The sequence below is a fragment of the Cupressus sempervirens genome, chromosome 1, assembly GCF_028749045.1.
Source record: "Cupressus sempervirens isolate cs-2001-9-10 chromosome 1, ASM2874904v1, whole genome shotgun sequence".
NCBI classification, from domain to species: Eukaryota; Viridiplantae; Streptophyta; class Pinopsida; order Cupressales; family Cupressaceae; genus Cupressus; species Cupressus sempervirens.
In genome coordinates this window covers 266157381-266175866 of record NC_143118.1, presented here as the reverse complement: position 1 = coordinate 266175866, position 18486 = coordinate 266157381, and the positions used below count along the sequence as shown (strand labels likewise).

Genomic DNA, 18486 nt, shown 5'->3' with positions numbered 1-18486 from the left:
AAGATGGAAAGGAAGGATAATGGAAATCGTGAGAGCAGAAATGTTAATGTTCAATATGAAATAAGAGCAAAAATACTCAACATTTGCAAGGAGTATCAAAGGCTTCCAAATTGAATTCGGAATCTTTTACCATTCAGTAATTATGTGGATTTTTATGTTGACCAGCAAAATAATACTGAGATGGCAAAAAGAGAGTATTTGGATTTGGTCTAGGATCTTCTTGCAAGGGGCCAAGACAAAATTGTGTATGAGGAATTTCCAACAAATCACAAGCTTCGAATAGAGGTTCTTGAAGAAGAAGAGCAGTCAACTACTATTGATGTACAACTTTTTAGCGACCACGTGGAAGGTATTACTCAGGGCACAAGTTTTTATGTTGGTGAAATGGAGGTTAGTGTTGACAAACAGGCAGATGAGGGCAGTTGCACTCAAGATTATTGCAAGTTGGAATCGTTGTATGATGAATCTTTTAATTCTGATGTCCATGACATAAAATTAGAAGAACATATCGAGATGACCCTACAAAACGATGAACCACTTCGAAATGACAATCATGAAATACACACCTTAAGGATTTAGTTGAAGGTTAATGAAGATAGAATTGTAACTTCTCTAGTACAGTATAACAGCACTCACAAGTTGGTTGAGGATATCTACAGGAAGGCATGAAGGGAAGGGAAAGAAGATTGGCCTATTGTTGATCTGCAGGTGATCAAAATAGCTCTTGAATCCATGAAATCAGAATATTTGTACTTGCTTTCCGATAGGGATTATATTCTTAAGGTTGCTGAAATTTATGTTGATCAGTGGAATAAAGAAGGGAATGAGATTATGGAGTTCAAAAGGGAGCTTAAGGATAATCATGAGGCATTAAATGATGCTCGATTTTCTCTTCAAGAGGCAGAAAATCAGATTAGAACCATGAATCCTTCTTGGGAACATGAGGATGGAATGAGGTAGGAGTTCTTCCAGGAAGTCATTAACGAACTTGAGAGCATTCAACAGGCGTATGACTTGGATGACTGCCCCAAATAGTTAAGTAGCAAAACTTTAGAACATTTTCAGCTTGTTGACAACCCTTTGTTTGAATTTGTTGCTGATTGGACGTTTGACAATCCTCTTTTTGTTTTAAATGAGGGATCATCTATCGTTTGCCATGAAGAGAAAGAGTTTGACTTTAGACTTTGGGATCTTGGCTTAGATTCTAACAATGAATCCAGTTTTCAGCATGGGAATGATGAATCAACTTTTGTTGCTTATCATTTGATCAGCCCCAACATATTTTCCAATTTCACCCCATTCAGGAGTTGGGTGAATTTTCTTCATCAGCCTCTGAACATATTTTGGTGGGGTCTTAATGCGAAGTTTGTGGGTAGATTCTCGGCATTCTTCATATTCATAGCTCCTTTGCGTTGGGGAATTCTCCAAGTTTATGCCGACAATATGAATTCTGATGTCCATAGTATGGTGGTTTCAGCTTTTGGGTAGCTCATTTCTTACATCATTCATCTAAGTCAGGTATTCAAATTCTACTGAATTATAAATGGACCCTAGATATATTTCTATATCATCATAGCAGCAAGGCAGCATAACAGAGTTTGGGATCCAGGTGTTGTTAGATTGTATCTATGGTTGGACAAGGATTTTACTATGGTCATGGTGTTGGTCAGTGTTGATCAGTTTACAGGTGCAGGTGCTGAGTTTTTTCAGAGAGTTATATGGGATCTAGGGATCTAGTTGAGAGATAGATTGCAGAGGGACATCTGGCATTTGAATTATTGAAGTCTTATTTTATGCAATATTAAATTTACTCTGAGACCTAGGCTCAAAATATTAAATAGGTTGATTTAATGTTATATAAAGGACAAAGGAGCAAGGAGGAACAAGACGAAATGCCTTAGGCATAAGATGAAAACCAGAGAGGAGTTGAGGAGTCTTGGTTTGCGTATTAAAAGGGGAAAGAGGCTCATTGTTGGAGATGCTTGTTTTTATCATTCAGTTCAGTTTCCTCTCTTGTGAGAGTCTCATAAAGCTTAAGCTTTTAGCTAGTTGGAGGATGTAACCCCTCGTGCTAGTAGACAGTGGATGCAAACCCATTGTCTCAGGAAACATCACTTCAGGGGTTTCTTTTGGCTTACAAGTTCTTATCCTATCATTCCAATCTGACTATTAAATCTGTATTAGGATTGGTTTTCTATGTACTGGTTATTGTATTGCTGATGTATAATACAATAACGTATTTAGGGAGAGTATAAGAGTTGTTGGTTTTACCTTATTGGTTTGTAATTCAAGTTATATGTTCGACATATTGGATGTTATTGTGGAATAACGGGTTTTATTCACATGGAAAACCTTCTAGTCTTATTATAGCATTATATTCCATTTTGCTTTATATCCGAATTTTGAATGTTGTATCTGAGATGAGTCGATAAAACTTCTATTGGAATTTCTATTGGTAATCGGTTGTGCTAGGAACTATTTGCCTAGTTTCATTTCTGATTATATTGCTCAAAGAGAAACCAATAAATATATGAATCGGGATGTTACATATGCTCATTATGTCGATGATAAGCACAATAGATATCCAAGAATGGGTTTCCATATGAGCTAGACTTAGGCAATGTGATGAGCTTAGTGCTAAGAAGTGTTTGCAAAATGTCATCATAAGAATATTCCAAGGAAGCAAAATTCCTCTCAAAAGTATACCTAGGATCTTCTTTTTGTTTCTTAAGTGCATAGCATACATCCATGTCTTCATCATATTGGTCAAAGATAGGCTTGCCATGAAATTTTTGTCGTATGCTCCAAGGATGTATCATTTGCTTTCTCTCTAAAGAGGTCTTTGGATCTAGAAGATAAAGACATTTGATGTCTTGGAGTAGACTATGTAGACCTTGAAGAAGATGACCCATGTGTATGTAAAGGTCTTAAAGGGGATTCATTTAAGAATGCAATCTTCTCCTCTAACCTTTTTTCAAGTTTAGACTTCATTTCTATCATGCACTTAGAGAGATGAAGGTAAGAAAGATCAATTGTCTCTTTTAGTTCTTTGTATTGAGCATATAGATCATGAAACTCTTTAGTGGCATGGAGGATATCATGATCATCTAGATTTGGTTGAGGTTTGGTAGCACAAGGTTTGAATGCCATAGTATTAGATAGAAAATCAAGCATGAAGGAGATTAGAGGATGCTAATAAGGTGACACAAGATAAATTGATGTCCAAACTAGAGAGGTAGAGTGTTCACTTGTCAAATAGAGGTAGCAATGAACGAGTGACTTATCAAGCAAAGTGTTCAAGAAGATTACGACATTAGTGACTCAAGTCAAGAGCTAGGCGAGAAGCCCAAATAGCCAAGTAGATAGATAAGAAAACACAAGTGAACAAGTCTTCCAATCGAGGAGTGTAGTCAAGAAATCAAGGTAACCATTTCAGCAAAAAGATAATTAGCAAGCAGACATAGACCATGAAGATAGAAAGACCAAGAGCACCAAGACCAAAGAGTCACTTTAAGCATGTTCAATCACCAAAGACATAAAAAAAAAAAGTCAAATGATGAGACTCCCCTTAGCAAGCAACACAAGCAAATGTTTGCACTTGATTTTTTGACTTGGTTGACAAAGTTTGACAATAGTTGATAGCATAGCAAGTTTGATGTTCAAAAGCAATTATTTTTCCAAGCAAGATAGTGACACATGGAGTAGTCTTCAAACAATCAAGCAAGGGACAAAGCAACCTTGCATGATACAAGCATATGTGAGGTCTCAAAATAAATCCCTAGAACTATTGTCATGTGTATGTTCAAAAGATTTTCAAAGGTCTAGCACATTCAAAGACACATCAAGAATATTTTACCTAAAGGACACAATTCATTACTTAACAACTTGGCCCACGTTAAGTGCTCTTTCGCCTCACACCAAGTGGTTGCCCACAAGAGATATTGGCTTTGTCATGGAAATGCCATAAGCACAACCAAGGGAACATAGATGGCGAGCGTAAAATCTTGGGGTGATCCAGGTAATCCACTAGGATCAATCCTTGCACCAAGAAGTTGAGTGGCAAAATAAGGTAGCTACTAGCCTAGGGTGTTTAGAAAGGATTTCCGTTCATAGCACTCCTCTTGCTCTTGACACAGGACACCTCACCTTGCGGTGAGTAATTGGTCTCGCGACCACAAGAGTATCTTAAGCATTCCTCCCTTGTGATCTCGTCATGGTTGCAATCCCACAAGAAATCGCACTAGGTGAGACAAATGCTATGGCTACCGAGGTTTTATGTCCTCGATAGCCTTGATATTATAGTGGGTTGGAATAGCTGGGTTCGCTTGTCCCCACTTGAGTCGTTCCTCTTGATTGCTCAAGAGTAGGCCCGCTAAAGGATTCTAACTACTACAGGTTGGATCCACTTTCAAGAGTCAAGAATTCTGATTCACCATGCGGGTGAAGAGCATACTTTCCTATCTTGATCGTTTCCCTCAAACACGCCAAGAAGTTTCAATTAACCTCTTGCTTTTGAAGTCCAAAGGTGAGTCAAGATTTTTGATTTACCACAATGGTGAAGAGCATACTCTCCTATCACCAAAGAATCTTAATCACAAGTTTAATGTGCCTAGGAAATGAAAGCAACTAGTAGAATGACACACTCGGAATAAAATAAATACAAGCAAGTTTGGTTTTTATGCTTTGGGTAGCCCTTGCAAACAAGTGCTAGTAGCCCTTGCATATTTGAAGCTTTGACATGCGTTCTTTTTTTTGTTAGGTTTATATTTTTTTATCTTTGACATGTGTTCCCTACAAAACCACAAGTTAGAGAATAATAACCAAGCAAGACCTGCAACATAAGGTGATTAGTTCTCTAAAAAAGCCAATTTGTCTTCCAATCAAGAATATGGAAAAATAAATTAAAAAATTGCAAACTAATTACAAATGCTCTCTTTTTAACTTTTTGTTTTCGACCTAGTCAACAAGATTTGATTTGTTTGCTATTATTTTGGCTCCAAAAACATAAATGAAAAGAAGAGACCCCTGCTAAAAACCAGAGAGCTTTCCAAAAATGCAACAAATTTAGCAATATCTCTTCATTTGTGCCCTAGGGACCTATTTTCCCAAAATAGACCAATTCTTGCAAATTGAGTTACTAAGCTCTCATATGATCTCAAAATTCAAAACACAAAGAAAGTACCCCTTGTAGAATTAAAAAACCTTTATGAAGATGTAAATTGACCAAAAACGACTTTTTATGAAAAAAAAAGAAAAATTCATAATTAACGCAAATCAAGTCAAAATGATCTGAAAATTGGACTGCGACATCTCAAACACATCGTTAACTTACAAAAAAAATTCAGAACCGAATTCCAAGCGGTTTAGGAGATATGATCAAATCTTCAAAAACCTATGGTTTTGGCCTTCAAACCAATCTGCATATGGGTTAGCCTTAAAACCAAAGTGAGAACTCTACAAAACCACTTTTTTAGATTCAATATGCTGTTGTAAAAAATTGAGAAATGGGAAATGAAAGCAAATGGAGGTAGAAACTTGACTCAAGCTCCATGGTGGGTGCAAAAAATGTACACTATAAATGTGTCACACTCTAAACTATTATATCTAAGTGATTCCATGAGTTCGGAATGCTTGGATGCCCACTTAGAGCTCCCTATCCATGGAGTGCAAGAAAGTATATTTGAATGTGTGAGGGCTCTCAATTGAGCCTTAGAAATACGTTTCTTGCTAGTAGACCATGCAACAGGAGGTTCTCTTAGAGACAAGATGCAAGAATGCAAATGTCCACAAAGAATGCCTCAAGAATGCAATGCAAATGTAGGTTAAACTAGTATGAACATGCAAAATGCAGCTATGTTATCAAGAATGAGAGTGTTACCAATCCCACTATTAAGCTATGTGAACTAGATTATAGCAAAATAGAAACTAAACTAACATGCAACATGATTCTAAGCTAAAATGCTATGGTATGAGAGAATGTAGACAAAAAAATGGAAGTTCTCCACAAATGCTCTCAAGAATTCGAATGGTAAACCTGCAGAGTAACGATACTCAAGAGCGTGGATCCTTTGACAAGGAGAGAGCTCTTTCTTTTAAAGTTGTATGAACGATAGAGATCAAGGTCAAAATGATGGATGATCAAGGGTGGAGTTTGAAAATAGGATTGATCCATGTGCACACACAAGTCAACCAATAAAATAGAAGTTGACTTCTCATATAAAACAAAAGTCACAAAGCCTTTTCTTTTAATTTGTAAAATAGAGAAAGAGCTTTATTTGTGCACATTTAGTGGGTTAGAAGAAAGGGGGCTTTTATTTAATTAAAAGGGGACAATTCTTTTAATCAAATAATGAACTTAGGATAGCATAGTCAAACTATAGGTTATAATCAAATTAATTGATTATTAGCAATTTGGTCTAGGTAAATGATTAATTCAATTAGCCAAAATGATGAGAAGGGGGCTAATACTCTAAGTGCCAATTTTAGGTGATTACATCGAGGATTTCACCCAAAAAAGGGGGACGATTGGAAGCCTCAAGGACTGCCGGGGAAGTTGTAGCCGCCCAACCATACCGGGGATGGTCGTCCATCCCCAATGTTTTACATACAAAAAAGTAAAAGAAATAAAAAATGCCAATTTTTTTTTGCTTTATGGGAGGTCGGTTTGTGGGCCCCACCTTCTTACATACCCTAAAAAGTAAAAAATGTGGCTTATACTTGCATCTTCTCCATTCTGTTTCAAGCATAAAATCTTCAAGTGTTTTACTTGTACTCTCTAATTGGCAGCAGCAACAAGGCTAAAATAAATACAAGCTGATTAAAATACAAATGCAAAAACAAATGCAGTGATAGTAGATTTGGAGATGGGACCAGAATTACAAATGATAATCAATATAAACAAGCAAAAACGAATGACAATGACATCATTAATCTCTTTATACAATAATAGGCCTGGCTGTGCAGTCACATAAACATTAGAAGACCAAGATGTTGGTCATTGCAGGCGCTCATGAGCCAGAATAGATTCTTTTCAAGCCTGCCCGTTCAATAGTTGCTGCTTCAAACAGAAGTATTTAAGTTCTTTTGTCCCTCTTTGCCTTCAGATGACTCTGATTTTGATGCTGAGTTGGCTTGATCGGTATAGGAGCAGCAGCGTGTTTTGTTTTTATGTATTTTGATTTTTATATTAAACATGAAACTACATGGCAGCACTTAACCTTTGGTCATATTTGTTTTGTATATTTTTCATTATCACATGTATATATGTTATTGACAATGAACATTGAATCCCAATTTCTGAATTTTGAATGCATATTGTATTTTGAAACAATGAAGTTTTGTAACCTTGTATGTTAAGGTTTTATGATGTTTAAATGGCATGCTTTGTCCATATTTTCGTATGAATGTCATGTATATTTGCAAATTTTTCCTATATTTTATATAGCCATCCCTTTTGCCGTCCACTCACCATCCCCAACTTGGGCAGAAGAATTTGCCTTTCTCGGAAACTCGTCCAGTCGTCCCTTGTCATTGCTGCCCTGGAAACTCAGGGTACCGCTGTTTTTTTCTAATTTCATTTTGCTCTTCGGTGCCTAAAACTAGTCCTTATTGTGAAGTACGGTTTGAAGAAGACAAGCATACAAGATCAAAAGTTAATTTCTTTTTGTTTTTTAGTAAAGCTGTGGTTTTCGTCTTTGCCGAGTCCTAACTGATTTTTTTGTCAAGTCCTAAATTTGTGTCTTGTTTTTGACTGCTGAGTTCAAGTTTCAAAGGGAGAGTAGAGATGTTGAACACTGAACAAAGGGATATTCGAAATGAATTGTAATAATCTAGAGATAATAATAACATATTAAAAGTGAAGGAAGATTAAGGACATGACAGTCACCAATAAAAGTATAAAATAAAGCATCTTCAATACAAAGTACAAATACTAATAATGATTTGTAATCTAATATGTAAAAAATAACAAATATATAGTATACAAATGAAGAATGCTTTATTTTAAATATATAATATGATAAATATATTTAAACAAAGAGTCAAGCCTAATATTGCTGTAGTCTTCATGTTGATGTTATTGTAGCTCTGGTCAGATTCCTTTAGGGCGAGTTAGATAACATAAAGGTTTTGTGAATATAATTATCAAGGTTGCATGGGGACGGGGGTACTTGGGTACTTAGGTTACTGGTATGGGTGCGAGTACGACTATTAGGACGGGGGTACTTGGGTACATCAAGTTTTTAAAATAAAATTTAATATTTATAGAAAATCTGAAATTATGAGTCATGATAATGGTTTTTTAAAACAAGAATTGTGATAAAGTTTGTGAATGCAATTTATTGTTTCATCGAGTTGACTCAAAATCACACAGTTAAATCCTGATATTCACATCGCAATTTATTGTTTTCAATTTCAGATTTGCAATATTTATAATAATAATGATATATGATGAATGTTTAGATGTATAACATATAAGGCAGACTTTAAACACTTCCGACATGAACAATGATAAAGTTTACTAGTTAATCAGTATTGTATTGAAGTTTCAAACTGATTACGTATTAAATTGAGCTTGATAAACGAGAATGGATATGCAAACAAAAATCAGAAATATTAATGAAGGTCCTTAGCTATGATGCTCTCCATTGAGTACCCGGTACTTGGGTATGTGGGTACACGTATCAAGGGTGTGGGTACGCGTACCCCCTACAACCTAGATAATTATTGATAATATATTTATATTGGTAATATAATTATTATACTATTGATTAACAACTAGTATAGATATCTTAAATAAATCTATCTAAAGAAATGTCGATAGATATCCATTATAAGCATGATTAAAATTTAATTTACTACATCTAAAAACATTTTTATTTCTATTCTTTTTTTTGCACTTAATTTTTTTTTATTTTGCCTCTTTTTTGCACACTTAAGTTTTTTTTATAGTTTTTTTAAATAATTATTTATATCTCTTAATTTATAATTTTAAAATATTTCATGGACCATTTATTAAACTTTTTTTTAAAATACCATATTTATAATAAATATTAAGATCTTGACATGTAGATGGTTCTCAAATTTAACCTAGAAAGTAAATGTTGATATTAACATGCTCACACCTTCCCATTCCACTCATTCTATCATTGTAGAATGCCTATCGGCATTAATAATTATTTATATCTCTTAATTTATAATTTTAAAAATATTTTATGGACCATTTATTAAACATAAAAAAATAATACCATATTTATAATAAATATTAAGATCTTGACATGTAGATGGTTGTCAAATTTAACTAAAAAGTAAATGTACACGCTCACACCTTCCCACTCCACCCATTCTGCCATTATAGAATGTCTATCGGCATTAATTATTATACTATTGATTAATAATTATTATATTGATAGTATATTAATTAATATTTATTGTTATTAAATAATTATTATATTGATAATAGGATTATTAGGGTAATATTTTTATATTGGTAATATAATTATTATTGTTATATTTGCTGAGATAATATAATTGTATATATTAAACTCAAATACTGATACTTGTTGGTTTTGCCTGGAATCGGAAGCGAATGTGGACGGAGGTGCTGGTACGAGTGGAAGCTGGGTGGGTGCCACTTGGATGCCACCCACAGGCATCCAAATGCCTATGAGTGGCATTTGGGCAGCACCCATAGGGCATCCAAGGGCTTCTAGTGGCCTCCATGGGTTGACGCCCAGAAAAAACAAAAAACAAAATCATTCCACTTGAAAGAACTTTAAAACATGTGCATTTTTGCACTTTTAAAACATTTGTTTTTTTGCCAAACCCACCCTAAAACGGCCCTAATAGAGGCCTTTCAGCCATTCAATCATCATTTTGAAATTTTTAAGACAACTTGATTATTCTCTAAGAGGATCAATTGTAGGGCAAGAGTCAGCTTCCACAAAGGAGTTAATAACCTTTGAGGTAAGCATTTAATCGCATTTTGGAGTGATTTAATAAAAAAAATCAGAGATTCTGACTAAATTTTTAATATTTTTTTTCTTGAAAGAAATAAAGAAACAAGCTCAGGTATCTATTTGAATGGTTTTTTTACTTGTATGCTTGATATTCATAGTTTTTATATCGATTGAAATTTAATTAATTTCAAGATTTTTTAATTTTATATTTGAAAAAAGCTAAGTAAAGCAAGAAGTCTAGCAATCTATCTATAAGTAGTCTTCTATCATTTTTTTGCACTTATATTCTTGATGTTGATATTTTATTTTAAATTTAAATTTATTTTATTTCTTATAGATGGCCACCATCAGTAGTCAAAGTTCAGAGGGCCAGGCAGCTTAAAGTTCTAAAGTCAATGTGGCAAGAGAGGCAAGAGAGCTTGCTGATAAAGCCACTGCACAATGTCTCTATGCCAACGGTCTTCCTTCAGTTTGGTGAGATGACCATATTGGAAGGAAATGGTTCTGCATCCCACAATCACCACAATCATGGATGATGATGCTGATAACATCCTAACACATGGTGTATCTACGACAAGTGGAACTGTTTTGGGTTCAAATGATCTTGAACTTGCAGCAGTTGGAGGAGATGGAACCAGGAAATGATGACGAGTTTAAAAGAATCGATATGATATGGATTCAGAGCGATAAACATTGAATGATGAACTATATTTTGATTTTGTAGTTGTGATGATTTGCTAAAATCATGAACATAGACGCATGTGATATTGATATCATTGAACCAATTTATATTTTATGTTCTTATTGAGTATTTGAATATGTATTGGTGAAGTTACAAGCTATCAAATGTTTTAATCTTGTGTATTTCTTTCATTTCTTTGCATATACATTGTGTGTACAAATCTGCATCCCCCCAAAAAAAAAATTCTGCACCCTGCATCCGCTTCCGAATCTTTAACATAGTAATTAAATATATGAGATAGTTATCATAGTGATATAATTATATTGAATAATAATATAATATAAATATTATATTATAATTAATAAGGCCACATGTGAAGTGTGGTGACCCTTGGTGAAGGAGCGCCACTATATATATATATATAGAGAGAGAGAGAGGAATATAGGAAGAGTGAATAACTTCCTCACAAAACATTGATGATACATATATTGGGAAAAATCAACATGGTATAGAGAGGGCTTCCTACCAGGCCTGTGAGACATGAGAAAATAAAAAATTAGCATCCAAGCTGGGTGTATCTCAGGTAGAAATAAACAAACAATTATATTATACAAGTGATAATTGATAAGGAACATCATCCTCCGAATAGAATTCAATATATAGAAAGAATCTGTTACTACATATAATATTCATTTAGCATCGCTTGAGCAAAACATGAATGTTTGCATTCAGGATGTATCACTAGATACATGGATTACTATTATCTGTGTCATCCGTGAAGTTTCACATTTGCTGGGCATTGAATACCCAAGTTGCTCTCTTTTGGAGGGGAAAACAATAAATATCAGCTAACCAACAACAACAAAGCCATCGGCTCTACAGTGGGAAAGATAATACTCTGGCAATCTGGTACTTAAGTTGACAAATGTTGAACACTGAACTCCACAAACACATATATATATCAAAGGATACAGCGATGGAATGATAAGGAGACCATTGGCTGAAGGCTGCAACCCAGAATGATATAAGCCACCGTGTACACTGTATATTGCGTAGATCGTACCATTGACTTGAATCATATCTGCAGGTAACATTGCCTCAGTTCCTGATATCAAAACTGTGCTTACAGATAAGAGTGTAAATATATATCAACTGCAAACAAGAAAAGAGTGGATAAATATAGTGGGTATCGTGACGTATTAAGTGGTTCGATACATATTTGATTGTTATTGTGAAGCCATAACTTATAGCAACTGGGATTATATTGAATAACAGTTCATAAAGGAAGATTATACCTTAATTGCTGAAGTTACTTTCGAGTGCTTTGACATTGAATGTTATATCTTAATTGAAGAATGGGTGCTTTGACATTTCAGAGACTAAGGGAGTCCCTCAAGTTTTAGTCATTTCTGCTTGGACACATATGGAGAGGTTTTAGAACTCTACTCCAAATGAAACAAAGTGAAGATAAAAAATGAGGTCGATTACATACACAAAAGTATTAGAAGGATTAAACACTTAACTTGATCGAGGAGCGGGACTATACACTTAACTTTTGATATTGATATTTTGATTATTTTTTAATAAGATATTTTAAATTTTGCAATTAAATTTTTATAATCAAACATGAGGCTGATACACACACATGCGACACATATATAATTGATTTTACATGACAGCCATATAATATATATTCAGTCTCACATATATAATTGATTTTACACGACACTCATGAATGAGTTTTGATCATGGTGCTTATCCAAAGTGGCATAACAATGGTTTTAATTTTTGGGTGAATTATTTCTCTTTGTATTGTTGTTTTTGGTTCTTTTAAAATGATCGTCAACTATACAGGACTACCTGATGTTGTTGGAACAGATGTTGATGTCATGTTATGATAATGGTGACCTGTCTTGAGAAGTTATCTTGCTGGGATTAGCTGAGTTGAAATAGAGAAGCACAGAAACCTTCTTCTCCAATTTGGACTCCATTATTAGCCTACAATGACAACTAGATATGACAAAATATGTAAACCCTACAGACCCTTGGAAAATTAGATACATGTAAATATTTTGGTTGGATGCTAAATAAAGACAACTGAAAATAGGAGGGCTTAATTTGAGTTGTGCTGTGGGTGCTATTTCATTCATATTATTACTCTCTATCTATTGTATGTGGGTTGATTTAGTTTTCTTTCTGTTTCGACTATTTGTATGCATGGTGATTAAAGCACTATTGACTAATATCATCAGGCTTCAATAATTTTCTGATTAAAATATGCTTACAGGGTAATGGCGATCTTGACCAGCTAGGTAAGATTTTTGCGGCCTTTGGAACACCTAAACGATCACAGTGGCCAGACGTGCATGCTCTTCCAGATTTTGTTGAATTTCAACAGGTTCCCGCACAACCTCTACGTTCTTTATTTCCCATGGCCACTGAGGATGCCTTGGATCTGTTGTCAAAGATGTTTGCCTTCGATCCAAAGCAGAGGATTTCTGCACAGCAAGCATTAGAACACAGGTCTTTCCTTTATATCTTGATGCTGAAATTTAATGGAAGGACAAACACAGACCTCATTGCTTCATTTAGATATGCAGACATTCAAAGTTTTGTACTAATCATAAGCATTTGCTTATGTAGATATTTTTCTTCGGCACCAGTTCCCACAAGGCCTGATTTGCTTCCAAAGCCTTCGAAGGCTGTAAACCAATCTATGCCTCCAGTGCCAGCATGTCCTAGTGCTCCGGTATTGCTATCTCCTTCAAAGGTAAGACGGGTTATGCTCTTTCCAGGAGAATCGACTGGAAATCAGTCAACGCAAACCTCTGATTCTGCAAGTGGAGCAACAACAAATCCATTTGACATACCGGCAGATAAACTTCGTGAAGTTTACCCTCCCAAGTCAAGAATCACCGAGTATGTGCTGTAAATCTGTAACTTCTGTTTGGACGATTCATAGAAATTAGATATATATGTATTTGTCATGTTCTTACAAAGGCTTGACTTTGTTTTTCCTGGGAGATTTCCATCTCTCCCCTTTGTTTTAAGTTTTGACAGCTATATTTGTGACTCTTTAGGTCTGGTAAGAAACATTTGAAGAGGAAAACAATGGATGTGGCTGCTGCATTGGATGAGTGTGCACGAGAGAATGAAAGTGGAGGTGATTTGGATCTACATCCACATAGTACCAAAAGAGGGAGGTATTCATAACTGTCAGTTGATTTCTTGTTGGAAGTCTAGACAAGTTCTATGCCACCTTTTCGTGAGGAGAACTGAGATCCCAATGTGAGATTGACCTGAATCCAATTTAATCATGTATATTATATTAAATTACAAGCACCTTTAAGCTGTTACATGTGGGGGCGAGAAATGATGAATGCAATGCATTGCTTTGGACTATTTACCCACAAGTCTCAGTACCAGAGATTTTGAAGCATACGGCACCTTGTAGATCATCTTGTCTTACAATTTTTCAGGATCAATCAATCACAACACAGTTGTGAATTTAACATTACAAGAAAAGGGGAAATTCTGAGCATAGAATCATAAGCCTTTGTTTAGTAAGGGCAAAGCATAGTGATTGCAATCCACTGCTTTAGGGGCTTTTACTCTTCAGCCTTTTCTTATTAGAAAGGCTTCAGGACCATGTAATTTTGGAAAGTGGAAAAGTTGAATAATAAACAGAGCTCATTTGAACTGTGAATCATTGAGCGACAGTTGAAATAACAATTTTCCATCTTATATTTTCCTATATTGCATACATATGTGATTGTATCATGTTAGTTTAACTTGTTGAATGTTCATTGTTGTTAGTATAACCCTAAATCAAGCCTGACTCTGCAGTGGATTTGCAACCGACATTGATAAAACTGCTACCTATTAATTATTTGGACAAGATGGAATATTTGGTTCCCCTCTTTGATGGGTCCACCCCTGAATTCTTGGGACATTCCCTCATCGCCTTGTGGAATAGTTGTGAAAGCAGAATGGTTACCGTTTTGTTTTATGCCAACATCTATTGTTTTTTGTGCATATGCTGAGTTGTTAAATGTGTTATATAAAAAAAACAAGAGCTGCATGCAGCTGGAGTCCCTGCCTAATAGGGAAAATACATGACACTATTAACTGATCAGTATAAGCTGCTGTTGAAGCCACCTATGGAATGAAACAAACTCTCTCTCAATTCAGATATGACTCCCTACATGTCCTCTTCCATTGTTAGATTTGGATATGGAAACAAAAATTTGACTGTAGAGGCTAATGTTGGCATGCCTCCAGTGTCTATTGGTGACTCAGTCACGAAGAATGGTATCTGGTCACCCTCTGTTGCTTTTTTGAGGTGTACAAGTTAGGGCTTCTCAAGGCTACATGTTATACTATGTTCAAAAAGCTATTCATAATGAAACCAGTGGTTCAAAGTCTGATGTTAGATTTTGATCAATAAAATATAAGCTTTGATGTTTATGTAAATACTTAAGCAACCAAAGCCGACCTTTGAAGCCTTTCAGTATACTTTGCTGGATAAATATTGGCACAACATCAGCCCATGACATTTGAAAAAGTCATTAGTTTCTTCAGATAGTTTACACAGGTTGCTTCTTCCATCAGACAAATGCTCATACACTACCCACAGATTCTTGAAAAGTTGGACTGCCACTATGACTTAGTTCAAAGTTCTGATCACAATCATGAAGATCTTAATTCATTTGGAGAAACTTAATCAATAAACAATTTATGAAATCCCATTCACACATGATCATGCTGACAAGAAAAACTCTACCATTTCAAGTAAAATAACCTAGTTTCAGGATGTACGACAAACAGGAAACTATTTTTCTAGATTGATTTGCATGGAACCTTGGATTTCAAAATTGGGACTATCTAAAAATAATTAAAATGAGCTACAACTGGTAGAAGAAAATCCAGCCTCTCATACTCATTTGAAATGTCAAATGACAGGGTAATGGTCAAAATGAAGAACTAGCCCCTAATATAATGAAAATTACAGTCTTTTTAGAGCACCCGTGACAAAATTAATCCAATAAAAAATATGTACTCGGATAAATGATGATAAAAGGCAGCCTGATAGCTTTGAGAATACATGATACATTAGGATTGACAAAATTCAAAGCAACGTATGGTATACTTTTAGTGGTGATTATAATGTCAGTGCCTTGACAACTAAATGGTGAACTAGATGCAATCAGAACATCCTCACATTAACAATGCTTATGATGCTCAACACCTATCACAACCCATTTATGCATAATACGATACTTACATTCGATTATTAGTCTTTGTACCTACAATGCACACCTTTGGACGGGGAATTGAACTATAGAAGCCTTATGTTTTCAGAGTGCATATCAATGACATGTGGTAAAGCTTTTCACAAAATCTTTTTACAAGATGCAAACTAATGCCAGACAGTACTCCCCAAAAGTTTAATTAAAATGAAATATCAATTGACCCTTATATTTAAGTAGTGCTTTCTAGGACCTATGAAAATCTGCATGAATCTATTATGAACTGATTGTTTCAACGAATAAATTAGGGCAATCAATATTAATTCATTTAAAAAGGATAATTTTTCCTATATATCCAGTCTTCGATTCATTTGTTTAGAAAATCATGGCATTTACAAGCTGATAAAAGAGTCACAAGGGTTGATATATATCCTATGCTCCATGGGACGCGTTTCCTGGGTTTTTACCCTCGTACACGTACTGGGTATGAAATGAGGACGCGGGTACCCCTTTTGGCCGTCCCCCATGCTGTGCCAAATGACCAATTTATTTTTGGGCGCTGTCTCCCATCTGCACAGGCTTTGTCTCCCATATGCGATATTCGGATATAATCATATATCATACCATATTCTCATTTTGATTTTAATTTTGATAGTTTTGAATTTTGAATTTTCATGTATTCTATGGTGAATGGTTTATCAATGTTATGATATGCATATTTGAAATATATCTCTAAAGTCTAATACTCCATATATAAAAATTTGAAAATCCCCTATATTTTATGGCTGCCCCTTGAGGTCTTGTCCCCTAAATTTTGGCTTTGACCCGTACCTGTACCGGAAACATGTTCCCGTCCCCTAAAACGTCCCCGTCTTGGAAAACTTAGTGGAGCATATATCTAATCGAATAATGGAATATAATTACGTCAGCCATCGATATTTTTATGGACAGATATCTCAATCCACTTCCTTAAGACATTTCATGTATATATTGTTTCTCATGGCAACTTACTTGCAAATAATTTTTAACCTGTATATCACATGACATAAATATGTGTACATAACATGTGTAATTGCAAGAATTGCTTTAGGATTCATTTCATTTTTGCACTTGTACTTGAGACATTTGCAAATGCACATGTAGGGGTTTCACAAGTTTATACATCTTAATGATACAAAGGACAATATTACTGTAGTGCTTGCTGAATCAAGGTGTGCCAAATTTACAACCATTGTTACAAAGAAGTTGAAATCAGTACAAAACACCCCTCAAAAACATAAAAAGAAAAAAATCGAATATTGTCCAATCAGAATATAGCATGTATACAGCTGAGAATCCTAATAGATTACTACTTGGTTAAGACGCAATGTCCCATACATAGGGACACCATCATCAACAATGATGGTCTAGACCCATTATTTTTTAAAAAATGATCGAGTTTTAAAAAAAAAAGACCCTTGCCCTTGTTTGTTGATGGCTTCAAACAAAACTTGGAAAAGCTACGAAAATGTCAAAAACAAAAGACTCTTGAATGGCATGCTAAAACTATCCATTTGGTACTATGTTATACATGAGGATATAATGCCTAATAGGGTCATTCCTCAACTAGGTGATATAAACGCAATTTATTTACTGATTACTCGTAATCAGTGTTCCATACTATAAATTCCATCCTATTTTCTTACAAATAAGGTTTTGAAGGAAGATAAATGTACAGACTTTATACTATCATGTATTACTTGTTAAACTTGCAGTAATTAGCTGATTCAATAATGAGGTTGCATGGTTATTGTTCTATTTTCTTGCATTCTCAATAGACTGAAAAAGAGAATAGTAAGTATTTTCTAAAATAAAGTGTACAATGTAATAATTGATATAGAAAAAGGAATATTAAAATAAACTATTAATGTATAGCTTAGTCGAATAATAATAATAATATCGCATATATATATATATAATTTGTAATATTATTATTGCACAGTAAAATATATTATATATTAATAATAAGATATATATGTTGATATAATAATTTACGTAATAGATGATAGACTTTTAATGTGGGATTGCTCTTGTACTTTTTGTATGGAAATTTTGTGTCATGCCATGAAACTACTTTAAAAATTACATAACAACTTTTAGAATATCATTAGAGCATTTTGCAATGGTCGAAAAATACGCTCATGAAAACAATGTTTTGATTAAGTAAAAACATGTTTTGAAAGGTCTCGAAACCTTGTACAAAGGGACAAGAAAGATATAACAATGCGAATCTTAAAACAAGTGTGAAAAACCACCCAACAAACTAGAGGGACACACCAAAGTTCCCAACAAGAGGGCAAATAGCCCAAGGGGTCACAAACCATCAAGGTTTACATTTTGGTCCAGTCTTTTGAAAATGTAAAGGCGTATCAAAAGACAGTTTGGAGAATTTTTCTTTTTTTCCCTTTAACAATGTTAATAATATATATTTCTAATTTTATTAAAAAATATTCTTCTTATATCTTAAAAATCAAATACTTTCTCAATATTTTTATTCTCATTAAAAATAAATATAATTTATTCTATTAATCAAAAAAATTATCTATTAAAGTTAATATTA

General features: G+C 34.4%; 1 protein-coding gene across 2 annotated transcripts in view; it reads left to right on the top strand.

Moving 5' to 3' along the window:
* LOC149577142 (cyclin-dependent kinase D-2-like) overlaps positions 1 to 14392 on the top strand; it is a 97006-nt gene extending 82614 nt beyond the window's left edge. For both annotated transcript variants that reach the window (XM_089822423.1, XM_089822427.1), the window contains 3 exons: positions 12926 to 13161; positions 13282 to 13557; positions 13719 to 14392. In XM_089822423.1, coding sequence (XP_089678549.1) covers positions 12926 to 13161; positions 13282 to 13557; positions 13719 to 13851 — 645 coding nt within the window. In that variant the 3' untranslated portion in view covers positions 13852 to 14392. The remainder of the gene's footprint in view (positions 1 to 12925; positions 13162 to 13281; positions 13558 to 13718) is intronic.
* Positions 14393 to 18486: the final 4094 nt, after the last annotated feature.